The following is a 27,668-nucleotide window of genomic DNA, read 5'->3' on the forward strand; positions in this document are numbered from 1 at the left end:
CAAGCCTTAGGGTGATAAGGGGAAAGGGAATGCTGCAGAGGTAAAATCACTGCTGGGAAGATAATTAAATTCTTACAGAAAAATTGGCTTTAAACTCCAAACTATTTCAATTACCTTCTGGTGGTGGGGGAGGGAAATCATCTGTGTCCATTGTAGTGTATCCACCGCACCTTTAGCAGACTGGGAAACTCTGCAAAAATGAAGGGAACATGTTTTGTAGATGAACACAATTTCCAAGTATTGAGACACTCCTTTTCAGTTTGGCCAAGCTCATTCCTATTAGCTAATACCATTATGGAAGAGAGGAAATGTGCCTGGCTTCTTGCTTCCATATGAATACAGTCCAAATTTTTATGCACACAGCCCTCAATATTGGAACCAATTCTTTTAATGATCTCAGTAAGCCAGCTGAGGAAAGACGAAGTTTTTAAACTATTTTGTACTCTGCAGTTCCCACTGTGACAATCACAAGGAGATTACTAAAACATGCTACTTCAATATCTGTTTGGAGTATATATTTCACCTCAAAATCTTCATGAAGGGGTGAAGGATAAAAATTCTAGGAAGCTTATCAGTTTTCATGATACTTTTCTCTATTAAGCAATCAGAAATAACAAGTTTTAACTATACACTTTGTACACAGCTTTTTTCCATTGGTTGTTTTGCCAGTCTTAAAAATTCTGCTTGAATCCCTTTACTTCCACCTTTCCTAAGGAGAGTGAAGTACTAGCAACCAGGTTCCTGAGCATCTTTTCTTTCATCCTCTTTTCTCAAATGCCATTGATCTCATGTTTTAAGGAAAAGAGTAACTCTACAAAGCATTCCCATACTTTGGTACTGAATACACAACTAGAGAGAGCAAAGCCCAGAACCCATGAGAGACATCATCCCTCCTTCTGCATAATGCTACTTAATAGTGACATTTCAGTATTATCCAGAAGGAAAACCTATTGTGCTAAGCAATGTACATGCTCTGCCCCCAGCCCGTTTTCACTCTAACTCAAGAGAAAGCATGTCAAAAAGACAAATTTCAGAACAAGGCTTAGGAAGAAAAGTAAGTTTCCAAAAGCTACAAAAGACAGTGGAAGAGCCAATGCTGAATTTTCTGCCCTGCACTTGAGTAGCCTATAGATGTTAATGTGAAGAAGTTACCTCGTCTGCTGGCAACAGAACAGCTCAAGACCTTGGAAGTCTCCACAGCCCAAATATGAAAAGATTAAATTGAAGGGGACAGTGAAATTCAAGGTACAGTGGCAAAATATTAAACTAAATGGATCAGAACACAGAGGTCAAATCAACTGCCACTTACAGAAAAAGTGGCAGAGAATGAAAAAAAAAAAAGCTTCGAAAAAGGATCCAACCCTAGGAGGCACCAAGCAATTTACCTCCCTAACACCAGATTTCCAAGGGCAAATTATCAGGACAGATGTGCCAAGAAGGATAACAACTCTGGTAATGCAAGATCCTATTATGATGAGACAATTCATAACAACTTCATTTATTAAGCATACAAAATTCCCTTTTAATTTAATTTAAACTGTCTTAAACTTTGGTAATTTTTAATCCAGTCCTAGTCAAAATCAAGTAACTTCAGAGCCAAGGCTCAGAAAGGATTCACCCAAGTATTCAACATCTGCCTATAACACAAAAAAAATCCATTATGTGCTTTCACTATACAGTGTTCCTTCTAAAGCTTCTCTACAATTTACATCTGCAGAGCTCCAAGGCATGTTCCAGCTTACAGATATCTGGAATGCATCCTGACACACCAAAACTGTCAGCCAAAACAAGCGATAGTTATGGTTTGAAGAAAAGGCCATTTTTCTTTATTTTTTTTAAAGCTGCTCGTGACTGGAGCATAGGTTTTCAAGTGTGAAACATGTAATAGCCAGCAAACCTCTGAAAGTGAGTCTCAGCCCCTTTCCTGAATGCATTTTACGAGAGTAGCTAAAAGGCTTTCAGAATGAATTTTTTTCTTTAAATGCATGATGCAAGCTTTTAAACATCTATCAAAGTTAACTTCAACAATGGTTTTATAAATCAATTCCTTCATCACGAGCAAATACTAACAAGACAGAGCTGAGACATGCAGCTTGATTTCCATTTTGATCTAGCTTACAGTGACATGCTTCAAATTACACAAGAATTGTGTAAAGGAAGGACACAGACCCAGTGTTAAGAGTCCTACCCACTGACCTGCTTGCTCCCATCTGAACAGTGCAGTTATTCACAAGAAGAAAGATACACTTTCTCACTTAAGAATGCCTTAGGGGTTGATTTATACATTACATTAACTCATCTTGAAGTTCCACATATTTTTCTCCACTTTTTAGATGCTGAGAAAAACCCTGCAGCAGGAAAGAGAGCTTGTGTATTACAGATTCCATTAATACCCTCCACAAAAGAAAATAATTGCCATTTCATGTAGCAGACAGCACATTTACGAAGGATCTCTAATAGCACCATATTTCAAAGAAAAGTTTTTCACTCTTCTTTTGAGAGGCACAGGAACTAACTCAAGTTAAAGATGTTTAAATCAAGATTAAGGCAGATGATTTAATTTGACTAGCAGCATATGGTACATTTGCATTTGTAGCTCAAGTGCCTTTCCCATTGATTCTCCTGCTAACAGAGTTACATAGCACAGCTATGACAATTTAGACAATATGTTAATTTAGACAATTAACAGTAAAAATCAAAGCTCAAATTAAGCTGAAAGGGACCTCAGAATGCTGTGTCATACACTCAATACAGGTGTTTTCAAAATTAAATCAGGTTGCTCATGGCCTTTGTCCCTCCAAGTTATGAAACCCTATGAGGGTGGAGGTTTCACCACACCCCAGAGCATCCTGCTGCTGAGCTTAACCAGAAACCCCAGGAAAGGTTTTTCCCATAAGCCCAACTGGAGTTAGCCCTGCAGCAGCTTGCAGCCATTGCCTCTCATTCTCCTGCTGCACACCCCTGAAAAAAGCCTGGCTCCACCTTCTTTCTAACCCTGCCTTCGGAAGCAGAGGACTACAATTCAATCCCCCTCAGTCCTTTCTTCTCAAAATGACACAAACCCAAAGGTTTCCCTCAGCCTCTCCTGATCTCTCCCCACTCCCAACCATAGCAGTGGCCTTTACTGGACTTGCTCCAGTTTGCCAGTCTCTCTCTTGTACTGAGGCCTCACAATGAACACCGAATTCCAGATGCAACATCGAGACCACTGAGTATATATTACTTGGTTTAATATAAAATTACATTTAAAAAATTAACAGCTTTTAAGACACAGAATATTAGGATGTTGTTCCAAATGTATTTTAAAAACTGCAAAGAAAAGAATCCCTATCAAACATGAAACATATATGCTATTATATTCACGTGTGTTCCATCTTAAAATTATAAATATGAATAACTGAACAACTGCCGTGATCTACTCAACATGACAGAGGTTATAAAAATATGGAGCTTTTCTCCCCCGTATAACATTGTTTTCTCAAACACAGTATAACCTCTGTTTAATGACTTAAACTGCAGCATTCCAGACTGCACAGAAATCACAGGAACACAAAGACAGAAAGAAGTTCTCAGAGTTACCCAGCTAAAAGTTTAACATTTCCCACTGGCATCCAGATGTGAAACAAACTCACCTGACTCAGTGCTCATCACCTCCTTTGCTTCAGATGTGGGTAAAGATAGCAGTGACTGCTATGGGCCACAGAGGTTGTCTACAGATTGTCTCCTTTCCCTCTTTCCCCGTATTTCCCCTGTGCGCCCAACATACAGCAGATGCGGGAGAGGCCAAGGAGCTCCTGGACACCTTTAACAAAGGCAGCTGACCCGCTCTGGTCAAAACATTGGCCCTCACTTCCCATGCCTACTTCCTGATGTTTTCATCTGGTCCTTTCCTGCCAAACTGTTAGGAGGAACAGGTAATTCTTACTCATATTTACAGATTGGAAGAGGAAACATAGTATTCCAATTTTTTAAGTTCCCAGTTTACCTGCCCACTTATATCTGAACCCATCTATCTAGGCAAACCCCAACTATTCCAAGCCTAAGGAACTACTGTTATTAAAAAAAAAACCCTACTTGTAGCACAGTAGCATGCTTTTATTCCAGATGTTTAGCTAGTAACTTCCTAGGTTTGGCACTAAAAATCAGGCATAATCATATTGAATGTATGGATTTTGAAAGAAAAAAAACACAAGTCCCTTATTATACTGCAATATATTCAGTTCCTGACCAAGTTTGCAAAGCTTTCTAAGTTTTAAGTTGATATATAAGAAAAAAATTTAAAAAGTAATTAAAATACCACATTAAAACCAGATGTTCATGGGCCATGTTTCTAATGCAGAGAAGTCCCGCATAGTTAAAGCGGTCAGATCTCCAGTGGCACTCACACCAGAAACCAGAATCGTCCAAGTGTGAAACTGTCCCTAAGGACAGCTCCCAACACTTCAAATTTTCCACCAACTACACTCACCTTTGACCATGGAAGCTGGTACTGAAGGAAGTGGGAGTCTATGATGTTCCACAGCAGACCTCACAACCTCAGAGTGCTAATACCTGCAAAATCTTTGAGACTGAAATTCTGATTCCACAACAAAGGGCAGTTTCAGCAAAGGAAAGAAAGGCAAAGGCACTTTTATACTCATCCAAAGACCACGGAATAATGTCAGCATTCCTCTCTGAGACTCAGTTTTCCTTTCTCCTAACCTCTGGTAACTCCTTTTGCCTCTAGGCTAGACTAGGCTTCTCAGCTATGTCTGCGTATCTCATTTTGTTCAATGATTTCCTCTAATTGTGGAACAAACAACAGACTGTCAGTTCTCAGCTAAAGGACTACAAATACTGATCAACATCTGCATTTCCACTTCAACAAAACTATTTTCCAACAGTCACTACTCGTGCAGAAGTCACAATGCAACAAAAATGGGACTGACACAAACTCTGCCAAAACTACAAGGCAGCACAGCATTCAGACCTGGGGGTCTGAATCCACTGAGCTCCCAAAGGGCAGATGCTGCCAAGCTTTTTCAGCTCTATCACCCTAAAAACTGTAAAGGTGACTCACATACCTTCTCTTTAGGGCGTGTGCACTGTAACTGCAGCAACATCAGGATTCTTCATTCTTAACACTGCAGAGAGAATGAACATTTTATAACAGAAACAGAAGCTGAATCAAGGAGACAGATTTCCAATAAACTGTGTCTTGTGGAGAAAGCTTAGTCCAAGCAGAAATGCAATGTCTCTGAGAAAGCCTGAAAGTCTAAAAATTAAACTAAAAAAACATCAAAACAAGAAAAGTTGCAAAGGCAAAGCCCATGAATGTTTAAAATCCCGCTGTGTCCACATCACTTAGTGAATATTACTGTATAATGCCCAACTGAGTCTTCTTTCACCTAGAACTATAGAACTTCCACTGGGAAGTAGATCTTGCTGAAATTTGATATGAAGACTCTTCCAGCAGTGCAGAGAGATGACAAGACAGAAGAAGGCAGAAGGTAGAAGGTTAATTTCCTATTTTTTTCCTCCTGTAACTCAAGAAGGCTCTCTTAAAGACAGCAAAAATAAAAACTGATTGTACAGTTTGTTCTCCATACAAGTTATTCCTGAGAAACATAGACTTTACATTTTTTTAAGAGGTGTCTACAGCAAGTATGCATGAAGCAGCCGTTAATATTATGACAGCTTCCCATGCCATGCTGTAAGCTATTAAAGAAGTCTGTATCAAAACTGGATCATTATTTCTTTTAACATATATTTGGTTTTATTAATAGCTAAGAGTCCTGTTCTATACAAATTTTATTCTTAAATTTAGCAAAGAAAATTACTGAAATCACATGCAATGGAATAAAAAAGGAAGTACATAGGTTCAGGTAGAAAATTAACAGAAAGCCAAATTCCTGGCTCAGTTAAAGTTGGGGGAAATTCTATTTCTTGCAGCAATTCCAACAAGGCCAGATCTGCAGAGATGCACATTTTTCAGAATGAATGGAGAATCCACTTCGACAAAAGCTACTTTGCTTCTTTTTCTGCTTCCCTTTCTCACACCAAGCAGCATCCTGCTCAAGGCCAGAGAAAACACAGCAGCAGCAAGCCCTGAAAAAGAAGCAATCTACAGAGACATCCCAAAAACATGGCTGAAGATTGGTTTTCTAATCTTTCTTTTTAAAGGGTATTACTTACAACATTTCTTCACTTAGATTCCTGATCAATACATCACCTAAAGGAAGGGAAAAGAGGAAGGAAGCAAAGATTGCATTCGTAGATTTGTCCAAGGGATCCTGACCACGGTGAAATCTGCACTGTTAATTTTTAATATTTATGTTCTTCCCCCCTAGATTATTATTGCCAGGCAAATTACAGAATCACTGCTTGATAGATTCATTCATGTTGGCAGAAGGTCATGTAGTCCAACCTGCTGCTCCAAGCCAGGTCCACTACCAGGTGAGACCAGGCTGCTTTATCCACTGAGATACTGAACAATCTTTAAAGACAGACTGCATGACCGTGTCAGTTATCCTGCTGCCTCGTTTTGTTGTCCTCCTAGAAAAAAAACATTGTCCTTATATTTAGTTAGAACCAGCCTTACTTCAGTTATGACCATAGCCTGTGGTCCTGCCCCCTTCCTCATAGTCTGCCAGCTGGTGGGAGCACACCGCCAGGGCCCAATGAAACTTCTTCCAGGGCACTGCTGCCACTCCTTGACATTGTAGCAGCCTTGTGCTGAACTTGCTCAGTTTTATCCACATCTCTCTTGTACTGGGGAGAGGTGTGGACACAAAACTGGATGCAATACTGCAGGTGTGGTCTGACAAGTACTGAGTGAGACGAACCCTTCCTCTCCAAGGAGACATTCCTTTCCAGGTGGGCAACCTTACCCTCCTCATTGCTGAATTACACAGAGCTCTCACCAGCCAGCTCCTCCAACCTGCCCAGGTCCTTCTGAATGACAGCCTGGATCTCAAGCACATCCACTGCCCCCCCTTTCCCACAGTTTGGTGTCACTTGCAAACTCCATGAGCAAGGGCTGGTGGACTTCCACTTCATACACAGTATTAAACTGGACACATCCTGTGATGGACAGCTGGTTACTAGTCTCACGTTACAACCAACCAGCCACCTTCAAAACCAACCATCCCACCAGGCTTCCACCCATCTAGCAGCACACCCACCTAGATCACAATCATATTTTGCAAAAGACCTTGCTGAACCCAACACAAGCATATGGTTTCATTAAGCTCAGTAGCAATATATTTACCATACAAATAGGAAAGCCATGACCTACAAATATTTAAGGAATGAGAAGAATATGGACAAAAAGTTATTGAAACCAGGGAAAGGAAGAGGTTCCCAAACATGCACCTAACTGTTTTTGTGAATGAGCCTTGTTCCTTCCTTTTGTCCTGGCAACTGTTTGAATACACAGAGTAAGAAGACAGGCATCACCCCAAGATTCGCAGACCATCATGGAGGTCAAGAGTACCGTAACAAATTGGAAGCATCTGAAGAATTAAAAGGGAACTCTGGCATCATATGCTTTAAGTCAAGAATTATCTGTTTTGCTCTGTGCCACACAAACTAGAAAACAGCATCACTGGGTCAAGACAAAGATCTTTCATGTCACACATGCAAGCAAAATAAAAATAAATGAATATTAAGAGCATTTTCCTTAATTTGTGCTATAATGTGATAGCAATCAAGTAACTTCATCTGGAAAAGCAATTTTATTTCTGCAATTTCCTTTTTTAAACTTAATTCAGATTAGTCCCTTTCAATGCTGGATATCAAGAACTACCTTAATTGGAAATATCCTCAGCAAGGTTTCTATTTTTTAATTGGAGAAGATCCTCAAATACTGCAGCATACTTCAATTGTGGTGTAAACCTACACAGGATTTAGTTGCATACATATTATTATAATACTTATGTAATTAGAATTATTATGCAGAGACTTTAGAAATGCTTTTTTATTAGAAATGCACCAAAATATCATTTAGTTTAGCAATTGTGATCACCCTTATGTGGATACAAATATGCTGCTAGCAAGAATTTTTCTTGCTTCTTTCCAGTCCTGTGAGATATTTTTCTCTCTGACAGAAGATATTAGTAGAGTTCTATGAACTATGAACACCTGCGACCTTGTAAACCTTTGTTTATAGTACAGTAGAAAAATATTTTGACAATGGATGTTTTAGGATTTTAGCCAATCACCCCAAGGGGTGGCTGATCCTTTGTCCAATTAGACTATGAAGAAAAAAGTCTATAAAAGAGTTGTAAAATAATTAAATAAATCAATCTTGCTGCACAATTCCTGCCTGCTGGAGCTCTCTTCTCCTCCCTACCACTGCGGGATACCACAACACCCTTACATGTAAAATACAGTAATTTTGTCACAGGGAGTAGATCCCCTCCTGAAACACAGTTTCATTCTCCAGCAAATCAAGGTCTCAATATAAAAAAAAAGCTGGGGAAATGTTATTTATTGATACAGTCAATAAAGCTTTTTTCCCCCTCTAACTGTACATTAGTCAGATATTCACCACAAAAGCAGAAAGTCTTGTTCAAACTTGCACTAAATCCGTTCATCCTAGTTTTACAAGGCATAGGCTGTCTTTCAAGATACTGATGACAACTGATGAAAATTTCCTCTAGAAGCTGTTTCCAATAATACAAGTGAAAGGATACACTGAAATGAATATACAGTTACTACTGCTGCCTGCAAACCAAGTCCTGACAGAGTCACTTTTCCTAAACATTTTCAGCTCTTTAGGTGCTACTGTCCTTGGAAAAATAACCATGCTGTTTCTCATTAAGGACAACTTGTCCTATCTGATCATTAGAAAAGCATCCAGTTGAACAAATTTATTTCACTTGATGAATAAAGTTATTAAGAATATAAATAGAATATTATTCCTGAGTTTAAAAATACATGGAGTAAAATACAGAAATACATTTCTAATAACAAAGTTATGATGCATGCTCTAGAAAAAGAAGACTATTTTCATTGATTTTCTAACACCAAAATTTTATTCAAATAAATCAGAAATCAGGTAATGCAGCTGTTAAATCATTAATTACAGGAAGAAAGGAAAACAGTAATAGCATCTGCAAAGAACAGCCCTTGTCTTCAAAAATTTTATAATGGAAGCTAGTTTCCCACAGAAGTGTAAGTTCTGTATCTAGGCCACACATCAGCAGTCTTCACTCTTTCCTTGATTTGGAAATGATCTAGTAGACATCCTTCTTCTCAACCTTCTACAATTTGAAAGTGAAGTTTTTAAAACTCAAATGAGTCACTCCATTGCTTGCAACAATACTAAACATTAAGTATGAAATTCTAAAAGAACACTGAGGATGAGACTGTGAATGCTATAGAAAAGTGAAAAATATAAAAATGAGACATAAGCCCAAGACTCACTGTGATCCTAGCAGGAAATCTAAATATTGCCACCTACTTCAGTAAGTTATTCTCTCATTTTACAGATGATGAAATAATGTTTACCCTCTTTCTTGAAGTTCTTGAGATGTATAGTCTGTATCTCTGAGGAGCAAAAAATTCATGTGAATTCTGAAATTTTTTAAATGCATTTTGAGAAAAAAAGAAATTACAGAAGAGAAACAAGAGTGAATATTTGACCTTGAGCTTGGATCCTAATAGTTCACATTCATGGTTCAGTCCCAAGTAACAAGTATTGTACAGTACAGTAAGTCACTGAAACAGATTTTCCCAAGATAATGCCCCTATTCAGCAGCACGTAAGTAGAACAATTTATTTTGCTCTGCTTAACTGCTTCACCCACGCATTTGACATTAAGCTTCAGGCTTCCTGACTGAGCAGTGAATATGTAGGACATAATCAATGTTGTGCAGTTATGCATCACTTCCCACAGTCTTGCTGATTCAGGCGTTTCAGAATAAACATGAATCGAGTTTTTGATCTAAAAACTCAAGTTTGAAAACATATTTTTCAACTCTCGTTTAGCATTACTTGTCATCACTCCCTTAAAAACAAGTTCTACTTTTACATGTTCCTGGTTTCTAAATAACATACAGTATTTTGGTGCATGTAAAACTCAAGATTCTTTACTATAAGAAAATGACCAACAGATAAAAATGTCAAAAGAGGCTAATAATAATGCAGCAGTTTTCTTCCACAGGTATGTGACAGAACTTGAGTCACAATATTCTGCTCTCTGCAAACCACACACACATACAATGACATTACTGAGAATGATTTGAAAACAGAAAGAATGTTAAGACATAGTTGTATCATGAGAATTCTGGTTTACCTTTCTCATGTGCCTCCTACCTCCTTATACTAAAGAGCCTCTTACTCTCATAATATGCATGCAGTTTCCTCTAAGTAATTCTCAGGCTTCAGTTTATGATCCAATCCTTGAAAACTTCCAAGCATCCAGGCTTACAGCTTTTCTACTCACTAAACTACTTCTGGACTCAGAAATGAATTTACCAATATCAATTTTCTAGTTAAAGATTTAGTAACAAGAATGTATTAAAAGGAATGGGAGTGGGGAAGATGTACCGCTTATAAATGCTGATTTTAACAAAATATGATCTTAGATATGAAAAATGCCTCCTTCACATGTTGTCAAATACATACAAAATGAAAGACTAATTCATACCACTATCAATAAAACCTCATTTATTATTCCATTATAGCATACAAAATGTTCAAAAAGTACGAACAATTGCATTCAGTGTATAACACTGTAACTCCAAAGGAAGTTTCTTTAAGGTACAACTGCTGCAATAGATATTCCACAAGAAGCATCCAAGGATAGTCCAGAAAGGCACTTACAGCTCAAAAAACCATCAGGAAGCTGAACTTACCAAAAGATAGTTTTAAAAATACCTTTAAATTTAGAGATTGTATGACAACTCCACAGGATCCCCTCTAACATTCTAAAGTAAAACTGTAAAATGGAAATAACATAATTAAAGAAAGAAAAAAATGAAATAGAAGTCACTGTACATAAGCGGAAACAAAATTACTGTCCCACATATGTAAAATGAAGAAAATAAGTACTACACATCTCATTTCTCCATCATCTACAAAACTGAGAACAGTGTACTACAGATGCACAAACAAACTGACTGCAGGTTTGCACAATGCATAAAATTCAGTCTGAAAGTCTGAATCAAAACTGGTCCTCTTTCTCCTGGACTGCAGTTTTTGCTTCCTGGCTGCTTCAGAAACAGACTGAAGGTTATAAATTTTCAACATCAGATTCTAAAAATCATTTCTAATTCATATAGAAGCAGTTAATAGACTTCCTGTTTTACAAATAAGTAACGTACTATTCTCAATTGCACTAAATTCCATTAACAATAAGTTTAACAATAGCCCTTCAGGTTTGTTGTCTTCCTCCAAATCTTTATAAACTACGCAAGGATTCCTAAACAGCTCAGAATCAACTGAAGAACTCCTCTGTTGTGGAGATTTCTTCACAGAATCATAGCATGGTTTGGATTTGAAAGGACCTTAAAAATCATCTAGGTTCCAACCCCCTTGCCATGCATGAGGCAGGGACATTTTCCACCAGACCAGGTTGCCCAGAGCCCCTGGGCAGCCCCATCCAGCCTGGCCTGGCAAGATAGAGCTTACTTTACAGTACTCTACTATGGGAAAGGATTTTTGCTGTCTACTCATGAATGAAAACATAGCCTATCTGCTAAGCATTAGCATAGCTCAGGGTCAAAGACAGTGCCTCAGCATGGAGGGAAGGAGGCAACCCCCCTTTTGGGCACCTTGGTGTGCTCAGCACTGGCCTGTCAGAGCCAATAGCATGAGACTTGTACATTTGGCTTCTGCATCTCAGAGCTGCAATGCCAGACTGCACACACCCATCACACAGCACTGGGGCTCCTCTCCATATCCTGTGGAGTACCTGCTCCTGAAGCCCAAACCCACAGGATGCTGCCACGTCCCGACACTCAGCAGGAGATGATGGACAGCCCATTACTCAAGCATCTGTCTGTTTCCATAGTCCTTTCTCCTACCACATCCATCTGTGGGTATCAGCCACAGAAGCCCCATGCACTGGAAACCCAGTGCCATCACAAGACACCTGTTGTCACTCACACAGTAAGTCACATCTCATGTACAGTGCCATAAGTAATCTAAGGAATCCATAGAATATATTTTAAAAATCTTGAAATTTCACTGTAAAGCCTTCGGAAATATCAGATTTCAAGGTAGTATCTAAAAAACTACTGTTCATAACCAGATAAACACATGTAACTAGTTCATGGAGTACTGAGCCCGAGGGTGAGAAGGAAAAAAAAAAAAGACAAGATGGATTAAACAAAGCAAGTCAGATTATCAAGATCAAACAGATCACCCAAGTGAAACGAATGAAGGGCCCATTGAAGAAAACAGCTGAACAGCCAGAACCTCTGCCTGAATAATGGGCAGTTGAAGTTGTAGGCACCCAACACGTCCCATGTTCAGGCAATAAACCTGTGTCTCCTGAGTGCCAACAGAAAATTTTAAAAATGCTATACTTCATTTCTACTGCAGAACAGTTGCTCGCTGGGGTTCACCAAGCAGAGTGAAGGTTTTAGGAAAAAAATTATTTTGTTTACACTAAAAATAGCCACAAACTAACACACGTTCGTATAATCTCACTGTATTTATTTAGCATGGAACAGTTTTTAAACAGTATTTTTTATTTACTGACTCATGAAAAAATAACCCAACCCTATACCTCTTTATGATAACAGTTAGCAAGACTAAAAAAAAAAAAAAAATGCTTTTTACATTGCAATTAAACAACTTAAAACCCGCTAGCTCAAGGTAAAAGCCATGATCTTAGTATCTTTGGGAAAGAAAGTAAAAAAAAAACCAAACAAACAAACAAAAAAAGAATTGAAGAAATATGTAAATGAAAGAGGAGAGAATTTATGATGGATAAAATTGTTTTGGTCAAAAATACAAGCATCACCTACAAGTCTTTCAAATAAGCCTTTGCTGTGTACACATTATTAATAGCTGCCTTTCCAAGTACTTGGTACTGCCTACTGACACAGCTTGCTAGCTCACTCGTCCAGTGCATGACTGGGCAATCTTTTAGAGCTCTTCTTACCCTACCTTGTAAGTGCAGGGCATCTTGCAAAAGCAACTACATGGTCTGGGATCACCACAAACAACTATGTAACTAGTCCAATAGTTGCACCGTTAATTACAAAGAAACCAAAGATATTTTTTAAACCTCCTCGGAAAAAAAAAAATACATAAAAAGACAGTGTTACTGTGAAGTAGTGTTTTTCAGCTCTTTAAAGACGACCAATTTAATTGCAGATGCCACGTAAAAATCTGGTCGATACCAGCTTTGAAGAACGGGAAAGGAAAGAAACGCCAGCCCCCATGGGAGTTATATTTTCCATAGCCATGTCCATAGCTGATGGAGAGGGGAGGGAAGCTGGAGCCGGCAGCTCCCCATACGGCGGAGTACGAAGCAGCGCACACGCGAGAAATCCCCCGCGAAAACCTCGGGGAAGAAACTTCACCGCAGTTCAACAGCGAGTTTGGCCAAGGCGTTCTAGGGACCCCTCGTACCCTCGCTTCAGTAACCCACCTCGCACGGGCAAAACCGATTTAATGACAATCTCACACCACGAGTCCCCCTCCTCCCCCGCGGCAGCGTCCAGAGGCTGCCGCCCCGGGCCCCCGCAGCCCCAGCGAGGCAGCCCCGGCCCCTGAAGGGCGTCTCCGAACCAAACATCGAGCCCACCCTCCCAGGACCAAACTTTCCGTGACAACACCGGAGCAAGACCCCGGCGAGAGGGGAACACCCACCTCCTCCGCCGCGGCTGGAGCCGCCGCCAAATGCTCCGAGGCGGCCGCCGCCCGGCACGGCCCGCTCCGCTCCGCTCCGCCCCGCTCCGCCGGGGCCCCGCGGCCGCCCCGCCGCCCGGACACGTCACTCACCCCGCCGCGGAGCTCGCGCTGGCCGCCGGGCGGAGCTCTTGAGCCCCGGCGGGAGCCGCCCGGCCCGGCCCGGCCCCCGGCCCCGCCTCGCTGCGGCCGCCGCTGCCGTCAGCGCCTGCCCGTGGCCGCCGCTCCCGGTCCCCGCCCCCGGGAGGTCCCGTTGCATCCCAGCTGGCCCAGCCGGTCGGGTCGGGCCGGGTCGGGCCGGGCCGGGCGAGGCGGGGCGGGCAGCGCGTGTGCCCCGGCCCCCGCCGCATTCCTGCCACCACACGGCACCGCCCCGGGGCGGGAGCACATCCCGCCGCCCGCCCCGCGGCCCTGCTGGCGGGCGGCAGCCCCGCGAGGCGTCGGTGTAATGGGCGGAGAGCGGAGCTGCCCGGTTGCAGGGACCGGGAGGCAGCCGGTCCCGGGGTGCACAACTGGGCACACTCAGCCTCATGCTCACGAATAGCCCCTGAAGACGCCAGGGTAAACACTGGGCCACGGCTTTATTTTGGATTTTAATCTCACTTATAACTCGAAATCCAGTAATAGTTTTCAAATTAAATGCCATCTAGAGACGCTGGCACCTCATGCCGAACATTTTTGCTTTTTGCATCCTTCTTGCGTGACAGTCCTTACAGCGAGCATCACTGCAGACCAGCACTGACCAAGCCAACCACACAGCCACCCAAAGCTCGTGCCACTCAAGCATGCTTGTCCTGAGAGTAACACCAACCACCAGACCTGGCCATGCCCCTTAGTTAAAATAAAATAGAAAACCTTTACGAGGTGCAATTATTTTTAAAATGTGTACCTTACAATATATCCATGTAAACATCTGTCACACTTCAATAAAAATAAATGCTCTTAAGTACATTATAAGTTCTTAAATAAATTATAAGTAATTACAACTATTTAATGTTGTTAAATATTATCTGAAATCTTCGGACCACTTTTAAGAATGAAATCTTCGAGATAAATACTGTTCAAAGATCCATGCGTCATCCAGCAGTGATCCTTGCCTATTTAAGTAAACTCATTCTACAGTGAGTAATAAAATACTTTCAGTAAATAGTAAATTCATTATCATTACAGGAAAGCATTACTAGAAAATGGTGGCACTTGACATTTGATTAATACACCTTTTCCCTACATTTTCCCTTTGTCTGTAGTTTAACAACACAGATTCACGATTATCCAAGTCTTTGTGTGGCTTCATACAATCTGAATCACAAAGTAAGTATTTTAAACTATTCCTTTCAAAAAATGTTTCCATTTCCACAAAGTTATTTCTTTTTAATGCAATTCTTCATGGTATTAACTCAAAATAGCTTTCACATAGCTCTATAGGTTCCAGGTAAGAAAGAAAACAAGAAAATTGGGCCATAGGTAAAAGTTAAGGCCAGGAATACCATTATGACATTCAGTTCATATAAGACACCACTCAGTTCCATCAGAGACCATTTTATCCTGTTGTTTCTGTAATTTTTAAAATATGTTACATTTTACTCACACCAAGCTATTATTTCCGGAGCTGAAATGGTGGGGAATCAATCTTTGGCAAACTGTTTAATTAGTGCTTATCATTAGAGGCCACTTTAAAGAACAAACACATATCTAGACAAGTACAACTAGCTCAATTCTGTAATTAAAAATACCATTTACTAGCAATATCCTTCTCCTTTTGGCAGCCAGCTCACAATCTTATGTGCACTAAATTCTCCCTTTCATAATTACCTTTCACAGATTATCTTATCTTTCACAATTATCTTAGACACAATTGAAATCCTTCCTGAAGGCTTTTTGTGAACCCTTTTGATCTTTGACAGCACCTTCTCCTGGTGACCATACATATATTCCAAGAAAAGGTTGCTCTGGAAACCTTGTTGGACAAATCCCATAATAGCAGATCAACTTAAGAAAAAGTAACTTCCAAAATAACTTGCACTTTCCTACTGATTTGTAAGGCAACAGCCTAATAGCAGTAATAATTAGCACCCTAATCATCACAATCACAAATTCATTATTTATCCACCCATAATTAGTTGTTGATAATTAGAGTATAGATAATGGCCATCTCCACTGTTAACATCATGCTTTTTGTAACCAGATTCTAAGAAGTTGATGTTTAAATTGGTTTTACTGGTGATACTTGCGTGAGACCTCACCAAAATTTACTTACTCTCATTTCTGATTACTGGGGCTTCAGCAAAGATGCTTCACCTCCAAGCTACTACACACAGGTCACCTACTCCACACATCTTTACCATGCTTCATCCACCTACTCCAGCATGTGTACCGGGCATCCTAAGGACACCATGAACCCTGGGCGGTGTCCTGACCCCCAGTGACACTATGCCATGAAGATGGGATCCCTTTTTTCTCTCTCCATGGAAATTGGCATGGTTGAATGTACACCTAAATTTATGACACCTAAGAGATAAGACATCATTCCAATGGCTTGCTTTCCAAAACACTACATGAAATCTGAACAAAACAACTAAAACTTAGGTTATCAAGTTCCCCAGCAAACCCCAGTTTTCTCAAATTCTTCCTTCTGTTTAACAGCTGATGTAGCTGGCACGTTTTCCTAGGGAGTATTCATCCACTGGAAATTCTGTTGCTCCCAACTGTGTTCCCCATGAAGACAGTATGTCATCTGTTTACTGTAATCCCTCAGAAAACACTCCAAGCTAGGACATCCAATGGCCTTCCTTAACTTGAGCATCTGCAGAAACACATGCTGGAGCCTTGTAAAGTTACAGATCCCCTCTACTTCCCTTACCAAACCAGAATGAGTGACAATATTTTTTTTTTTTAATATATATTTATATCTAATAGATATTTTAAAAAATACAAGCAAACCACACAGTTTTCCTAAATTCAGACTATTACTTAAAAAAAAACTTTTGCGTTTATAAAAACACTGCTTATTCACATTCTGCTTTGATGCCTACTGCTGACTTGTCTTCCAGGTTTTCCGGGAGCACCAGCACCACTACTGGGAGACAGTTTGTCAGCTCTCAGCACACCAGTACAGGTTAACCTGACAATTGAATTTTACAATATTGTGGTATTTTACCAGCACTAGAACTTCTTTCATGAATGCATTTCATTCCACTTCTTTCCTTCTTTTATGAGTATTTGCAAGTCAAATTCTCAGACTGCCAATTCAGACAGACTAGGTACAAATTTTCCTAAATTTTAATATTGGTCAGGAGCAGAGCCCTTGTGTTACATCATCTCCTTGTTGTCATGGGTCGCACATGAGTGATAGTACAGCCAATGCCATAACTTCTCATGGTGGGTAGACCTTGGCCAGCAACCAGACCCTCACCCAGTTGCTCCCTCACTCCTCCTCGTCAACAGGATTCGGGGAGAAAATAAGATGTAAATCTTATAGGTCAAAATGAAAGCAAAAAGATCCCTTAACAACTACTGTCATGGGCCAAACAGACTCAACTTGGGGAAATTTCATTTATTGCAAATTGAAATTAAAAATGGGATGGTAAGAAACAAAAACAAAAGTAAAAAAAAAAAATCTCCCCCCTCTGTTGTCCCTTCTCCAAACTCAACATCACTCCTTCATTCCCAACTCCATGGCCTTCCACACCCCGAGGGGCACAGTGGGATGGGAACCGGGGTTGTGGTCAGTCAGTAACAGCTCCTCCCGGTACTTCTTCCTCCTCACAGTTCTCCTCTGCTTCGGTGTGGGTGCTTCCCACAGGCTGCAGGCCTTCCGGATAAACCTGCTCCTTTAGGGCTCCTCTATGGGCTGCAGGTGAATCTCTGATCTGGTGCCTTGGAACAGCTTCTCCCCCTCCTTCTTCACTGACCTTGGTGCTCGCAGAGCTATTTCTTTCACTTTGTTCTCACTTCTGTGCAGCATTTTTTGCCCTTACATACATTTCCCCCGAGGTGCTCCCGCCCCGGCCGTGGGCTCAGCCGCGCCCTGCGGTGGGCGGTTGGATCCGGCTGGAACCGGCTGGGGCAGCCCGGCCTCCCCTCACAGAGCCCTCGCTGCTCACACGTGGGCACCCACACCCCAGACAATAATATGCACAAGTTGTTTCTGTAACACAAAATTCCTGCTTTCAGTTATTTCGCTGATCTCTGATGGCTCTTCTTCATCCTGAAGCTGATAAAGGGAAAAACTTGAGTGAATTTCTTCTCAGGAGCACCACTAAGCGCTGAGGCCGTGCAGCCCTGAAAGACAAATGCAGCCTTTGGCTGAAGCAGAACTGTTCCCAGGGGAGGAAAGGACGTACTAGTGTAATACAAGATACTGAGAAGACTTTATATCAAATACTGTGTACAACTCTAAGCTGCCAACATGTAATAAAAAGAAATTCAAGTGGGAAAAGTGACAAACAAAGAGTATTAGGATGGCTAGGAAAACAAAAGAGCAGATTGATTTGTACTCATGAATATGCAAACGAGTCTCCAGGGGTAAAAATAATTATGTAAGCTAAAAAGGCAATGATGATACAAGAATAAATTACTTTAAATTAGAAGAGACATTAGGCTCTTTCAGCCTTGGGCAATATATTGCTTAGTAATTTTGATGTCCTGAAAGAAGTTTCTCAAACTTAGCTTCAACCAGTGTCACAGTAATACTCAATATGATGCTGAGAAAAAACAAACAGCTAAAGCATCAGAAAAACTACTATTCAATATCCAAACACAACCTGTTCAACAGTATACAATGTAACAACCAGTTCCATCTACCTCATCCCAAAGCCTCCTAGTTTTTTCATATTTAGTTCTTAATGACTCCTTAGGAAAGCTACTGGTGCTTTCCAGGATACACTTTCTTCCTGTAAATACGACCCACAAAACAAGATGAACAAGCTCATTAGAGATGCTCTATGCCTACTCTATGCAAACCTCCATGTAAAAGTACTCTATATACTGTCTGCATGGCTTTGTTTTTCAAGGTATCATAGCTATCACCTTGATTTACACTTAAAAGATCCTGACAGCAGAACTGCAAGGTCCAGAAACATAGGAAAGTCAACTCTCTACCTTCTACAAAGTTAGTCCTTTCTCAGGTTATTTTGTCCCCTGCTTGGTGCAAGCCCCATGCTTAAACTTGACTGAGCACAGCTTCAGTAACAAAATGCAGTGTTCACCCGGTAAACTGCTTTTAGCAGCAGCAGAAGCAGCAAGGCAAGAGAAGGAAGTTTCAGATCTATATAACAATGTATAAATCCGAGCAAGTACCTGGAGCTGCCAGAACCAATTACCAGTACTAAAACCTCACAGTTGTTTACAGAGGACATAGTGGGGAAAACACTGTCAGCTTATACAGCACACTAACGTGAGCCAAGCAAAGGAGTAGAGGCAGCTACCATCATAAAAGGAAATAAAAACTTCAGACCAGAAGTAGTGCATCTGACAAAGCTAGTATTAAATTTCCACTCTCTCTGCTCAGGTCATATTCCTAATGACTTAGAAGTGACCCTAGCTGGCTCTCAGAACATACACACAGTAGCAGCAAGCAATGGCATAGCCAATTTCCTTGTTTTCTTATTTGTGGACAGATGAGCAGGCCCCACTCCTTTCAAGCTTGGCCTGTCTGCCACCTTGAACTATGAACAAGGACTGCTCTTGTCTTGCAGGTTTGCTGTATCATCATCATTCCATCCCACTCACCAGCGTTCAATTTACAGAAAACAGGAAGGCACAATGTGCTGCAAAATACTTGTTCCTGCTCTGTGACACCACCACTAGCAGAACATGCTCATTAGTTAATCATATCCAGAGCATGAAATGTCTCTTCCAACACTGGAAACCCATCTGGGGGCTGACAACTAAAGCAACAGGCATAATTTAATTCATTAATGACCACTGCTTGCATTTTTTTGTTCCAATTTAAGTACCAGTGCAGTGACACAAGACCAAAAGATTGTAATTACTGTATAACATTGTCGGCACAAGTGTGCTACAATATTTTTCTGAGAATTTTTTAAAACTATAGTAAATATATTTACTTATTCATTGAAAACACCTGAATAAGAAAAAATAACATTTAATAACATTTATTTTACAGATCATTTACAAAAAAAAAAAAAAATTTACTCATACAAACACTATTAGACATTGTTCTTCTCATCCCAGTCTGTACCCACACACATTTCAGTGAGTACACATGAATGTCTTGCTTCTGCTTCAATTAATCTTGGGGACTTCACTGCAGAGGCAGCCAACCACTTGCTTGCACTGTGCATTCTTTTAAGAATAATTAAAATGCCAGTAATGATGCTGTGTTCCTTTAACTCACTAACCTAAAAAGCATCAGGAATTAATTCCTACAGAGCATCATGAAAGAAATGCTTAGACCTGTATTTTACTATTTTGCAATGGGACAAGTTTTTGTTGTTTATTTAAGGCAGCTCATACTAAACCATGAAGTGTCACGTGGTACCAAATGAAGTGTCTTCACAGTTAGAGCCTAATTCAAAAATGGACGACACACTTCAAATACACAAGCCAGAAGGGTCATTCCCAAGAGATGTTTTTTAAACTGTTTTTAATACATACTTACATATAGCACAGCTTCTAGTGTTCTAAACATGCTTGTGGGAATAATACATTAAATGCTGGTGAAGGGACATTGGTTTACAAGATTTTTACAGCTATGTCCATGAATATGACATTATCTTTGTCAAGTTTAACATTTCAAAATAAACAAATCATTTTTAGTGCATACACTGCAAAAACTGTTTAAGCTACAAATAGCAAGTAAAAAACAATAGACATTATTTTCATCAGTAAATGAAACACAATAGACAGCTATTCAATAAAATACTTTTATTTATGTACAGTGTAAAGATGCTTTTCAACAAACATTATATTGTACAAGAGCAGACTTGAGTTTGCTTAACACTCTTAAATTCACTTTAAGGGGGAGTCTCCCTGAGGTTAAAGAAGGTTTCTTATAACTGTACATCACATCAATATTTAATCCACGTTATCAGGAAAACGCAAAAAACCTCTGAAAGATTTGGACATGGGTATTTAGTGCAAGATGGGCCTGACAGGATGTACTGAAAACTACTAGACAAAAATACTGCAGTGGTAATGTGACTCCTCCAAGATCATGACCAGTGTTGCAAGTAAGAAAAAATATTAATAGAAAAATTGGTGGGTTTGGGGGGAAAACGATGACAAATTTTGGGAAAAAAACACAGGACAGAAATGGAGGAAAACACAAGCTGTGATTTAGGAATGTTGTGTTAAGACAGTAAGAACCAGACGACTGGACAAGGTGTCTCAGAACAGACATTTTTCTTTAAAAAAAAACAAAACAAAACTGAACACCATCACTCCCACCACAGTTTGCTGGTTTGTAGTTTTGTTGTTTTTTTAAAAAAAAAAAAGCTTCAGCCAGAAAGGTGACACAAACACCATTCCTTCAAATAAGCTTGTTCAACAAGAAAGCAGAGCCAAGTCCCTAGCAGCCACCTTGGCAAAACAAGTAATTCACTCAATATCACGTTATGCAAGAGTTTTCCAAATCCACAGCAGCACACCCTGTGATCCAATCCTTCCACTACTGAAGCTGACTGAATTTTTCTCAATGGGATTGTGGATGAGGTTGTATATATATAAGAAGGCCCAACAGGACTGGAATTAGTTTCACTTCAACAAAATTTACAAACAAGCTATGGTTACTCTACCTTTGGGCTGAAAAGCAGCACTTAGTTATAAGAGTAAATACACACCAAAACCCTTAGTTCAAGAACTTTTTCAGACTCGTTTCAGAGCAATGTGACAGTCATCCACAATAATAAACCAGAAAATCCTCCTAAAGGGAGCAGTCAATAGACAGTGAAGAATCAATCACAGAAGTTTTTGGATTGGAAGAGACCTTACAGATCATCTAGTTCCAACCCTCCTGCTGTAGGCAGGGACACCTTCCACTACACCAGGTTGTTCAAAGCCCCATCCAACCTTGCCTTGAACACTTCCAGGGATGGGGCATCCACAACTTCTCTGGGCAACCTGTTCCAATGACTCACCATCCTCATATGGAACAATTTCTTCCTAATATCATCTAACTCTCCTCTCTTTTAGTTTAAAGCCTAAACTAAAGCCCTTGTCCTATCACTACACGCCCTTATAAAAGGTTCTTTCATACTCAAGGATAAAAAAAAGAGGCTCTGTGTAACAGAACTGGTAACTCCAACGATAAGCCATCAAAATGAAGAATGGTTGTCTGTATTTTTGTTATATTTCTAGCTGGACTGTAAAGTACTCTCAAACCAACAGAAATAAAATAAGTGCTGTTATTTGCTTTATTGCATAGCTTTCTTGTTCTACCAGTGTTTTGGTTAACAGAGGCTCTAAAGTATTATTCATTATGTAGTTAAGATATGTAAAGCCCAACAGTCTTTTTGTGAAAAAACTCACACTAGGATGCAAACTAAGAAGACTGCATTATGATGCTAAAACATAATTTTAATGCAAGATTTAAAATTCACTTAATAAAATTATACAAATTAAGAGTATAAAATATTAAACTTTAGACATCTGGTGCTATGACATAAATTTCCACCTGTCTTTTTTCAGTCTTAATTCACTACTAACCCCCACCCTCCATATTCTTTTATTTTAGCACATAGGAAATTCACATTCTTTAGCCAGCCACTATAAGAATTACACACTCATCCCAAACTTTTTCTGATGCTTCCATTTTCTGTTAGGATTCTTCAGAATTCTGTAGCTAAGATTTTAACAATTATTACCTTGTTTTATTGAATCCAAACCTTCAAGTTTTAAGCTTCATAGAGTACACCATCATTCTGATAACCTGATGACTTATTCTCTTTCTCCCTGGAACTCCTGCAAGTGAGGTTTGGATTCTGCAAGATATGCATTCAGATCATATTTTTTGGTTCCACTGCAAAGGAATTCAACCCTCTGGTTTCTTCCGAAGTACTTTTAACATTACTCTCCCACACACAACTCCTCAGGACAGGTACATCATTTCAAGCTTTTAAGAACCCTTTTTATTATAGGATGGTGCCCAGACAAGCAACACTGCAACTTCATTCTGCCCAGCTTAGAAATAAGAAGGTAGATTTAGATTTTATCTATTAAATATCAGCACAATAACAGACAGGGTTGCTGTGTATAATAACTGTGAATAACCTCTCACCCTGGTTTTGAATAGGCAGTTTCAGATATTCACCACTTCATCATTATCAACAAGATCTGGCTATATATTTGTGACCTGAAGTAAGAAGCTTCCTCTCCCTCATCGAACAGCAATTCAACTCTGTGCTCACACAGAGTAAATTAGGGAACACAGCAACCTGACCACTCCCTTCACTCAGAACAAATCAAAGACATTCCCACCAAAAATTAATAAAATGGGGCTGTTTACACCAGAGTGCTTCCCTCACACATTTAAAACAATATGCTCCACCACAGATCAGTCCACAAAGTCTCTAATTCATGGCTTGACCATGAATTCTTCACAACTTGGGCTCACCCAGTCTTAATGCTTTGGGAAATAAATCTGTGTAGCAGTCATGTCACACAGAGTTCCACTTAACCATTTTTTTTAATCTCATTAGTTCCATGCACCAAAATTAATACCTGTCATTCTGTCATTCTCCTGCCACTAGGCGTCACCCTCTTCTATCGTGATCTGTATCCCTCCATCCACTTCCCAACATTTCGCCCAGGAGCCATCAACCAGTAAGTCCGTATCTAAAGAGCAACCCAGTTTCTCAGGTCAAGGAAAGATTTTTGTGATGTGGCAGATAAAGTGCAAAGGATTGTTAGTGTCTCTTGGTATGTTCTTTAAAGTTAAATAAAAATATTAAAACAACCAAACTCCTACAGGAGGTGATACAGGCTTTCCTCCACAGAGGAGTCACCTCAGATTCTGAAACCATCTAAAACTAAGTGCATTCCAAAAAATAAGAGGAACCATAACAGAAGCACTAGTGGAACCAATTGCATGACCCCTCATGTGGGACCTACAAACAAAATAATTTTACTAATCAAGCAGCATTTTTTTCAAGGACAATACAGAGTCACCTTCTGGTGTTGCCCCTTGTATTTCATAGATTTCAAGTCCAAAAGGGGCCACTATGATTACCTACTAGACCACTCATTTCGCAAATGCATGGATCTCCACAGGTATGGTTTTGATGGATATGAACTCCTCCCATACTGAGGGCAACCTGAAAACTACAACTTTGACAGCACACACTCAAACAGTTATTTTCCTGTTCCTTAAGTGCACTTAAAAGAAAAAAAGAACAAAAACAAATACCCATAAACCCCAAACCCACAAACCAAACAACAACAAAACCCAAACGCGGGCCATGACGGCATTCTACCACTGACCGGTTCTGCCACTTGGAATGATTCCCTGGCACACAGGAATTAGGTACCCATGCATACCTAACTTGGATCATTATTGATCTTAACAAACAATTTAACATAATTTTCAGTATCAGCATCTCTACCATATGTGAAATAGGATTCCAGCTAAACTTGATTCAAGCTGAGCTTAATAGATGACTTAACTGTAAAGCCACTTTGAAGCATTAGGAAAAAAGATGGCATTAGGGAGCACATCACTACTAAATTACGAAATATTGTCCAACCTGACAAACTGTTGGCATAATTTGTAACAAGGGCTGAAGTTCTTATATGTATGCACGTAAGAAACACAAACAATGCTTTTCAACACTTGTGATGCATACAGAATGCTACCAGCAAGGAGTCACTGTGTCAATGAGCATCTTGCAAAATCTTCTAGTTCATGTGCAAAGAACGACTTCGCATTGTATTCTTCTGTTACCTTGCTGGGACATAGCTGTTTCAGTGCTATATCCCCTTCTTTTGATGTGTCTCACCATTTAATTTTCCATTTTCCATTGCTTTATTTTCAAAGTTCCAGTCAGTTGGGCTGAGGAGTTGCTGAGTTTTTTTGTATGTCCAGTATGGGTTAAGTATTAGTGTAACAGCAAATAATCCCGAGAATAAAACAATAAAGTGAAGAAGTCCCAGATTTTCTATGACGGAATTCCAATTGAAAATACACACCCACCACATGTGGTAGGTAAGAATCATGCGGCAGTGAAACAGATGGATCATCACCCACTGGTTTGCCTTCCAGAAAAAGGTGTTAGCATGGCCAGCCTAGAAAAACAAGAACACAAAGTATGCAGAAGTGAGATTGTTACTTCAAGATAAGGAACTGAGGAATCTGTAGAACTAATGCAAATATCCAACTTTCATATACACACACTCTCAGGCATTTTTTTCCTCATAGTGCAGTATTATTCCACATGTATATGGCACCCCAAACTTGGTATGGATCTATACCATTCCACTGTGGACATGCACACAGCACCACACAGAAACCTACATGGAGGCCTGCAGAAGTGCCATCATGACAAAAGCAGGTATGACAGTAACATAGATATCAGTTGGATAAATGCAGTTTTGATGAAAAACTATCCAAACAAACCATACAGATTATTTACAAACAAGTGAAATGCATGAAAACTGTTATAAGCATAATCTGAAAACTGTCATGTTCTTACCTTCAGAAGCATCCAGGAAATGCACGTTGAGGGAGTACTCATCTCCAGCAACATTCCCATCAAAGGCAGATAATGTCCAGATTTCACATTGATAACTAAACCAGCCAAGCCACCAAAAGCAAGCAAATGATGAACTACCAAGAAAACATCAAATGTTCTAAAAATAATGTTCGACACATGAACTGCTACATTTTCAAGCAAGAAAAATCCAGCTGCTATTAAACAGTTAAACCAACTCCACTTTTGCTGTGAATAGACTTTGTCAGCATGAAAAACAGGATCTACGAGCAAAGCCCATAACCCAGCAACACAACTCTGAAGTCCAAACACACCACGTGTGACTGCCATATTCCAAAACACCTTCTCCTTTGCATATAAGGCACGGTAAGTGGTACTTCTCCAAGAAGACAACCAGTGAGACAGAAGAAATACTCCCAAGTAGATTAAAAAACCAGCAGCTAAAAATGTCAAACGAACTTCCCATAAGAGATAGTCCCAGTCAAAAATGGTCCCAAACACTGCATCATCATTTATAGGATTCATTTCTTCTCTTTTGACACTTCTCATCCCCACTATAGCCTCCTTCACGCCTATTTAGCCTCAGCTATTCAGCAAACCAGTAAGCATGAACTCTTCTTTTCCATCTGGAACAAGGAGAAAAAAAATAGTGAATTTTTAAGTACATCCATATATATAGATTCTAAACCACAGAGTGCTCACATCCACTGCAGTTAGGACTTTGGTCCTGTTGCCATTAGGCAGTCATCCCAAAGACAGGTAGACAGACAAGAAAAACTTAAGCAACACGTTTAAGATTAACAACTGGCCTGAAAAGTCCCTACTAATACAAAGTAATGCACTGAAGCAAAGGCAGAAGAGGGTCAAGTAGGAAGGCAAGAAAGAGGAATAGAAAATACAAGAAGCAAATCCTGTTTTGTTACTTATGAAACTTTTATTTCAACAGTATCACGCAGTTATTGTCCTAGTCCCCTGCTTTTCCCACACTGATTTTCCACCATTCGCTACAGCTTTGGGTGCAATTCAGAATCTCAAATACAGATCCAAGAAACAAAACTACAGAAAACTAATGCAGTAAGGGGGACCACTTACACCAAAACAGGGCTGTAATAATCACGGCTCAAAACAAGATTCTGCAATCAGTTTCTGAACATTAAACTACTTTCCAACAAAAAACATATTAAAAATGGAAAAAGAGTATGGAATGCAAACAAGCAACATTATTACATATTATTAGCAACATCAGTGTAATTAGCTGAACAGCCCAGCATTAAGTGTCTCAAGTTGTCTGACACTTCCTGAACATACTGTAGTTCAAAAACAAAGTCTTGTGGGGAGGGAAAAGTCAAATAATACTGAAACATTTGAACTACAGCTCGTTTTATGAACCATATAGGTGATATAAGCATAACCACCACACCCGCCGCAGCCTGTAAGTGCTTAACACCACTGTGCGTTTGGGAGTCTGGTGACTGCAAGTGAAAAAACCACGAAGACCACCGAGGGCTGAGCGCCCGATGAGAAGCTCTAGCCTTGTCCTAGCGGGCAGCAAACGCCACCACCGCTCCCCGTGGCGCATCCTGTGGAGCACCTACTCGCCCTGCCCTTTGCTCGCAGGTGCCCCGCTCCGAGGAGGGGGATGGGCTGGGAGCCCTGAAGGCCCTTCGCCCACTCCACGGCCTCACACTTGGCAAAACCGACTCCAAGTCCCAGCAGCCCCCCGCCCTCATCTCCCCGGGGAAAACCAGGGCAAAACACACCGATCGCACGGCACGACCAGGCCCTGAACAGCGCGACCCACTACCGCATACCCTGGCTCCAGCAGGGCCGCGACAGCTCCTCCGCCCCCGGACAGACACGGCACCGACACCCCCCCGTAACCCTCCTCCGCCCCCGGGGCCGCCGAGCCCTCACGCAGACCGGGGAACCGGCTCCGACGCACAAACCCCGCTCCTCACCCACAGCGCTGCCCGCAATGCCGGGACGGCCCTGCCTGGTCCCCCGGGAGCGCCCGGCCCGGCCCGGCCCGGCCCAACCCGCCTAGGGAGGCCCCGACCCGGCTCGACCCGCCGCTCCCACAGCACCGTCCGCAGCCGCGGGCCGCCCTCCGCGCATGCGCCACCGTCGGTACCAACCACCGGGTGCTGCGGGACG

The 27,668-nt window shown here is 40.7% G+C and overlaps 2 protein-coding genes across 6 annotated transcripts in view; both read right to left on the reverse strand.

Annotated features, from left to right (window-relative positions):
* ARHGEF10 (Rho guanine nucleotide exchange factor 10) overlaps nucleotides 1-13,898 on the reverse strand; it is a 112,135-nt gene extending 98,237 nt beyond the window's left edge. For 3 of the 5 annotated variants that reach the window (XM_039568079.1, XM_039568078.1, XM_039568075.1), the window contains exons 1-3: nucleotides 13,810-13,898; nucleotides 5,064-5,123; nucleotides 115-190 (exon numbers count right to left, since the gene is read on the reverse strand). In XM_039568079.1, the coding sequence (XP_039424013.1) occupies nucleotides 115-151 (37 nt within the window). In that variant the 5' untranslated portion in view covers nucleotides 152-190; nucleotides 5,064-5,123; nucleotides 13,810-13,898. Of the gene's footprint in view, nucleotides 1-114; nucleotides 191-4,468; nucleotides 4,552-5,063; nucleotides 5,124-13,809 lie in introns of all 5 variants that reach the window. The other 2 variants (XM_039568076.1, XM_039568077.1) reach the window with 2 other exon arrangements.
* An 8,302-nt stretch (nucleotides 13,899-22,200) lies between these two features.
* Nucleotides 22,201-27,575, reverse strand: CLN8 (CLN8 transmembrane ER and ERGIC protein). The gene is made up of 3 exons (XM_039569460.1): nucleotides 27,473-27,575; nucleotides 25,497-26,140; nucleotides 22,201-25,089 (listed from the first exon to the last, which is right to left on the reverse strand). The coding sequence occupies exons 2-3, from the start codon at nucleotides 26,061-26,063 to the stop codon at nucleotides 24,775-24,777; spliced, it is 882 nt and encodes a 293-aa protein (XP_039425394.1). The 5' UTR covers nucleotides 26,064-26,140; nucleotides 27,473-27,575; the 3' UTR covers nucleotides 22,201-24,774.
* Nucleotides 27,576-27,668: the final 93 nt, after the last annotated feature.

This window comes from Corvus cornix, chromosome 3 (genome assembly GCF_000738735.6).
Source record: "Corvus cornix cornix isolate S_Up_H32 chromosome 3, ASM73873v5, whole genome shotgun sequence".
In the NCBI taxonomy this organism is placed as follows: Eukaryota; Metazoa; Chordata; class Aves; order Passeriformes; family Corvidae; genus Corvus; species Corvus cornix.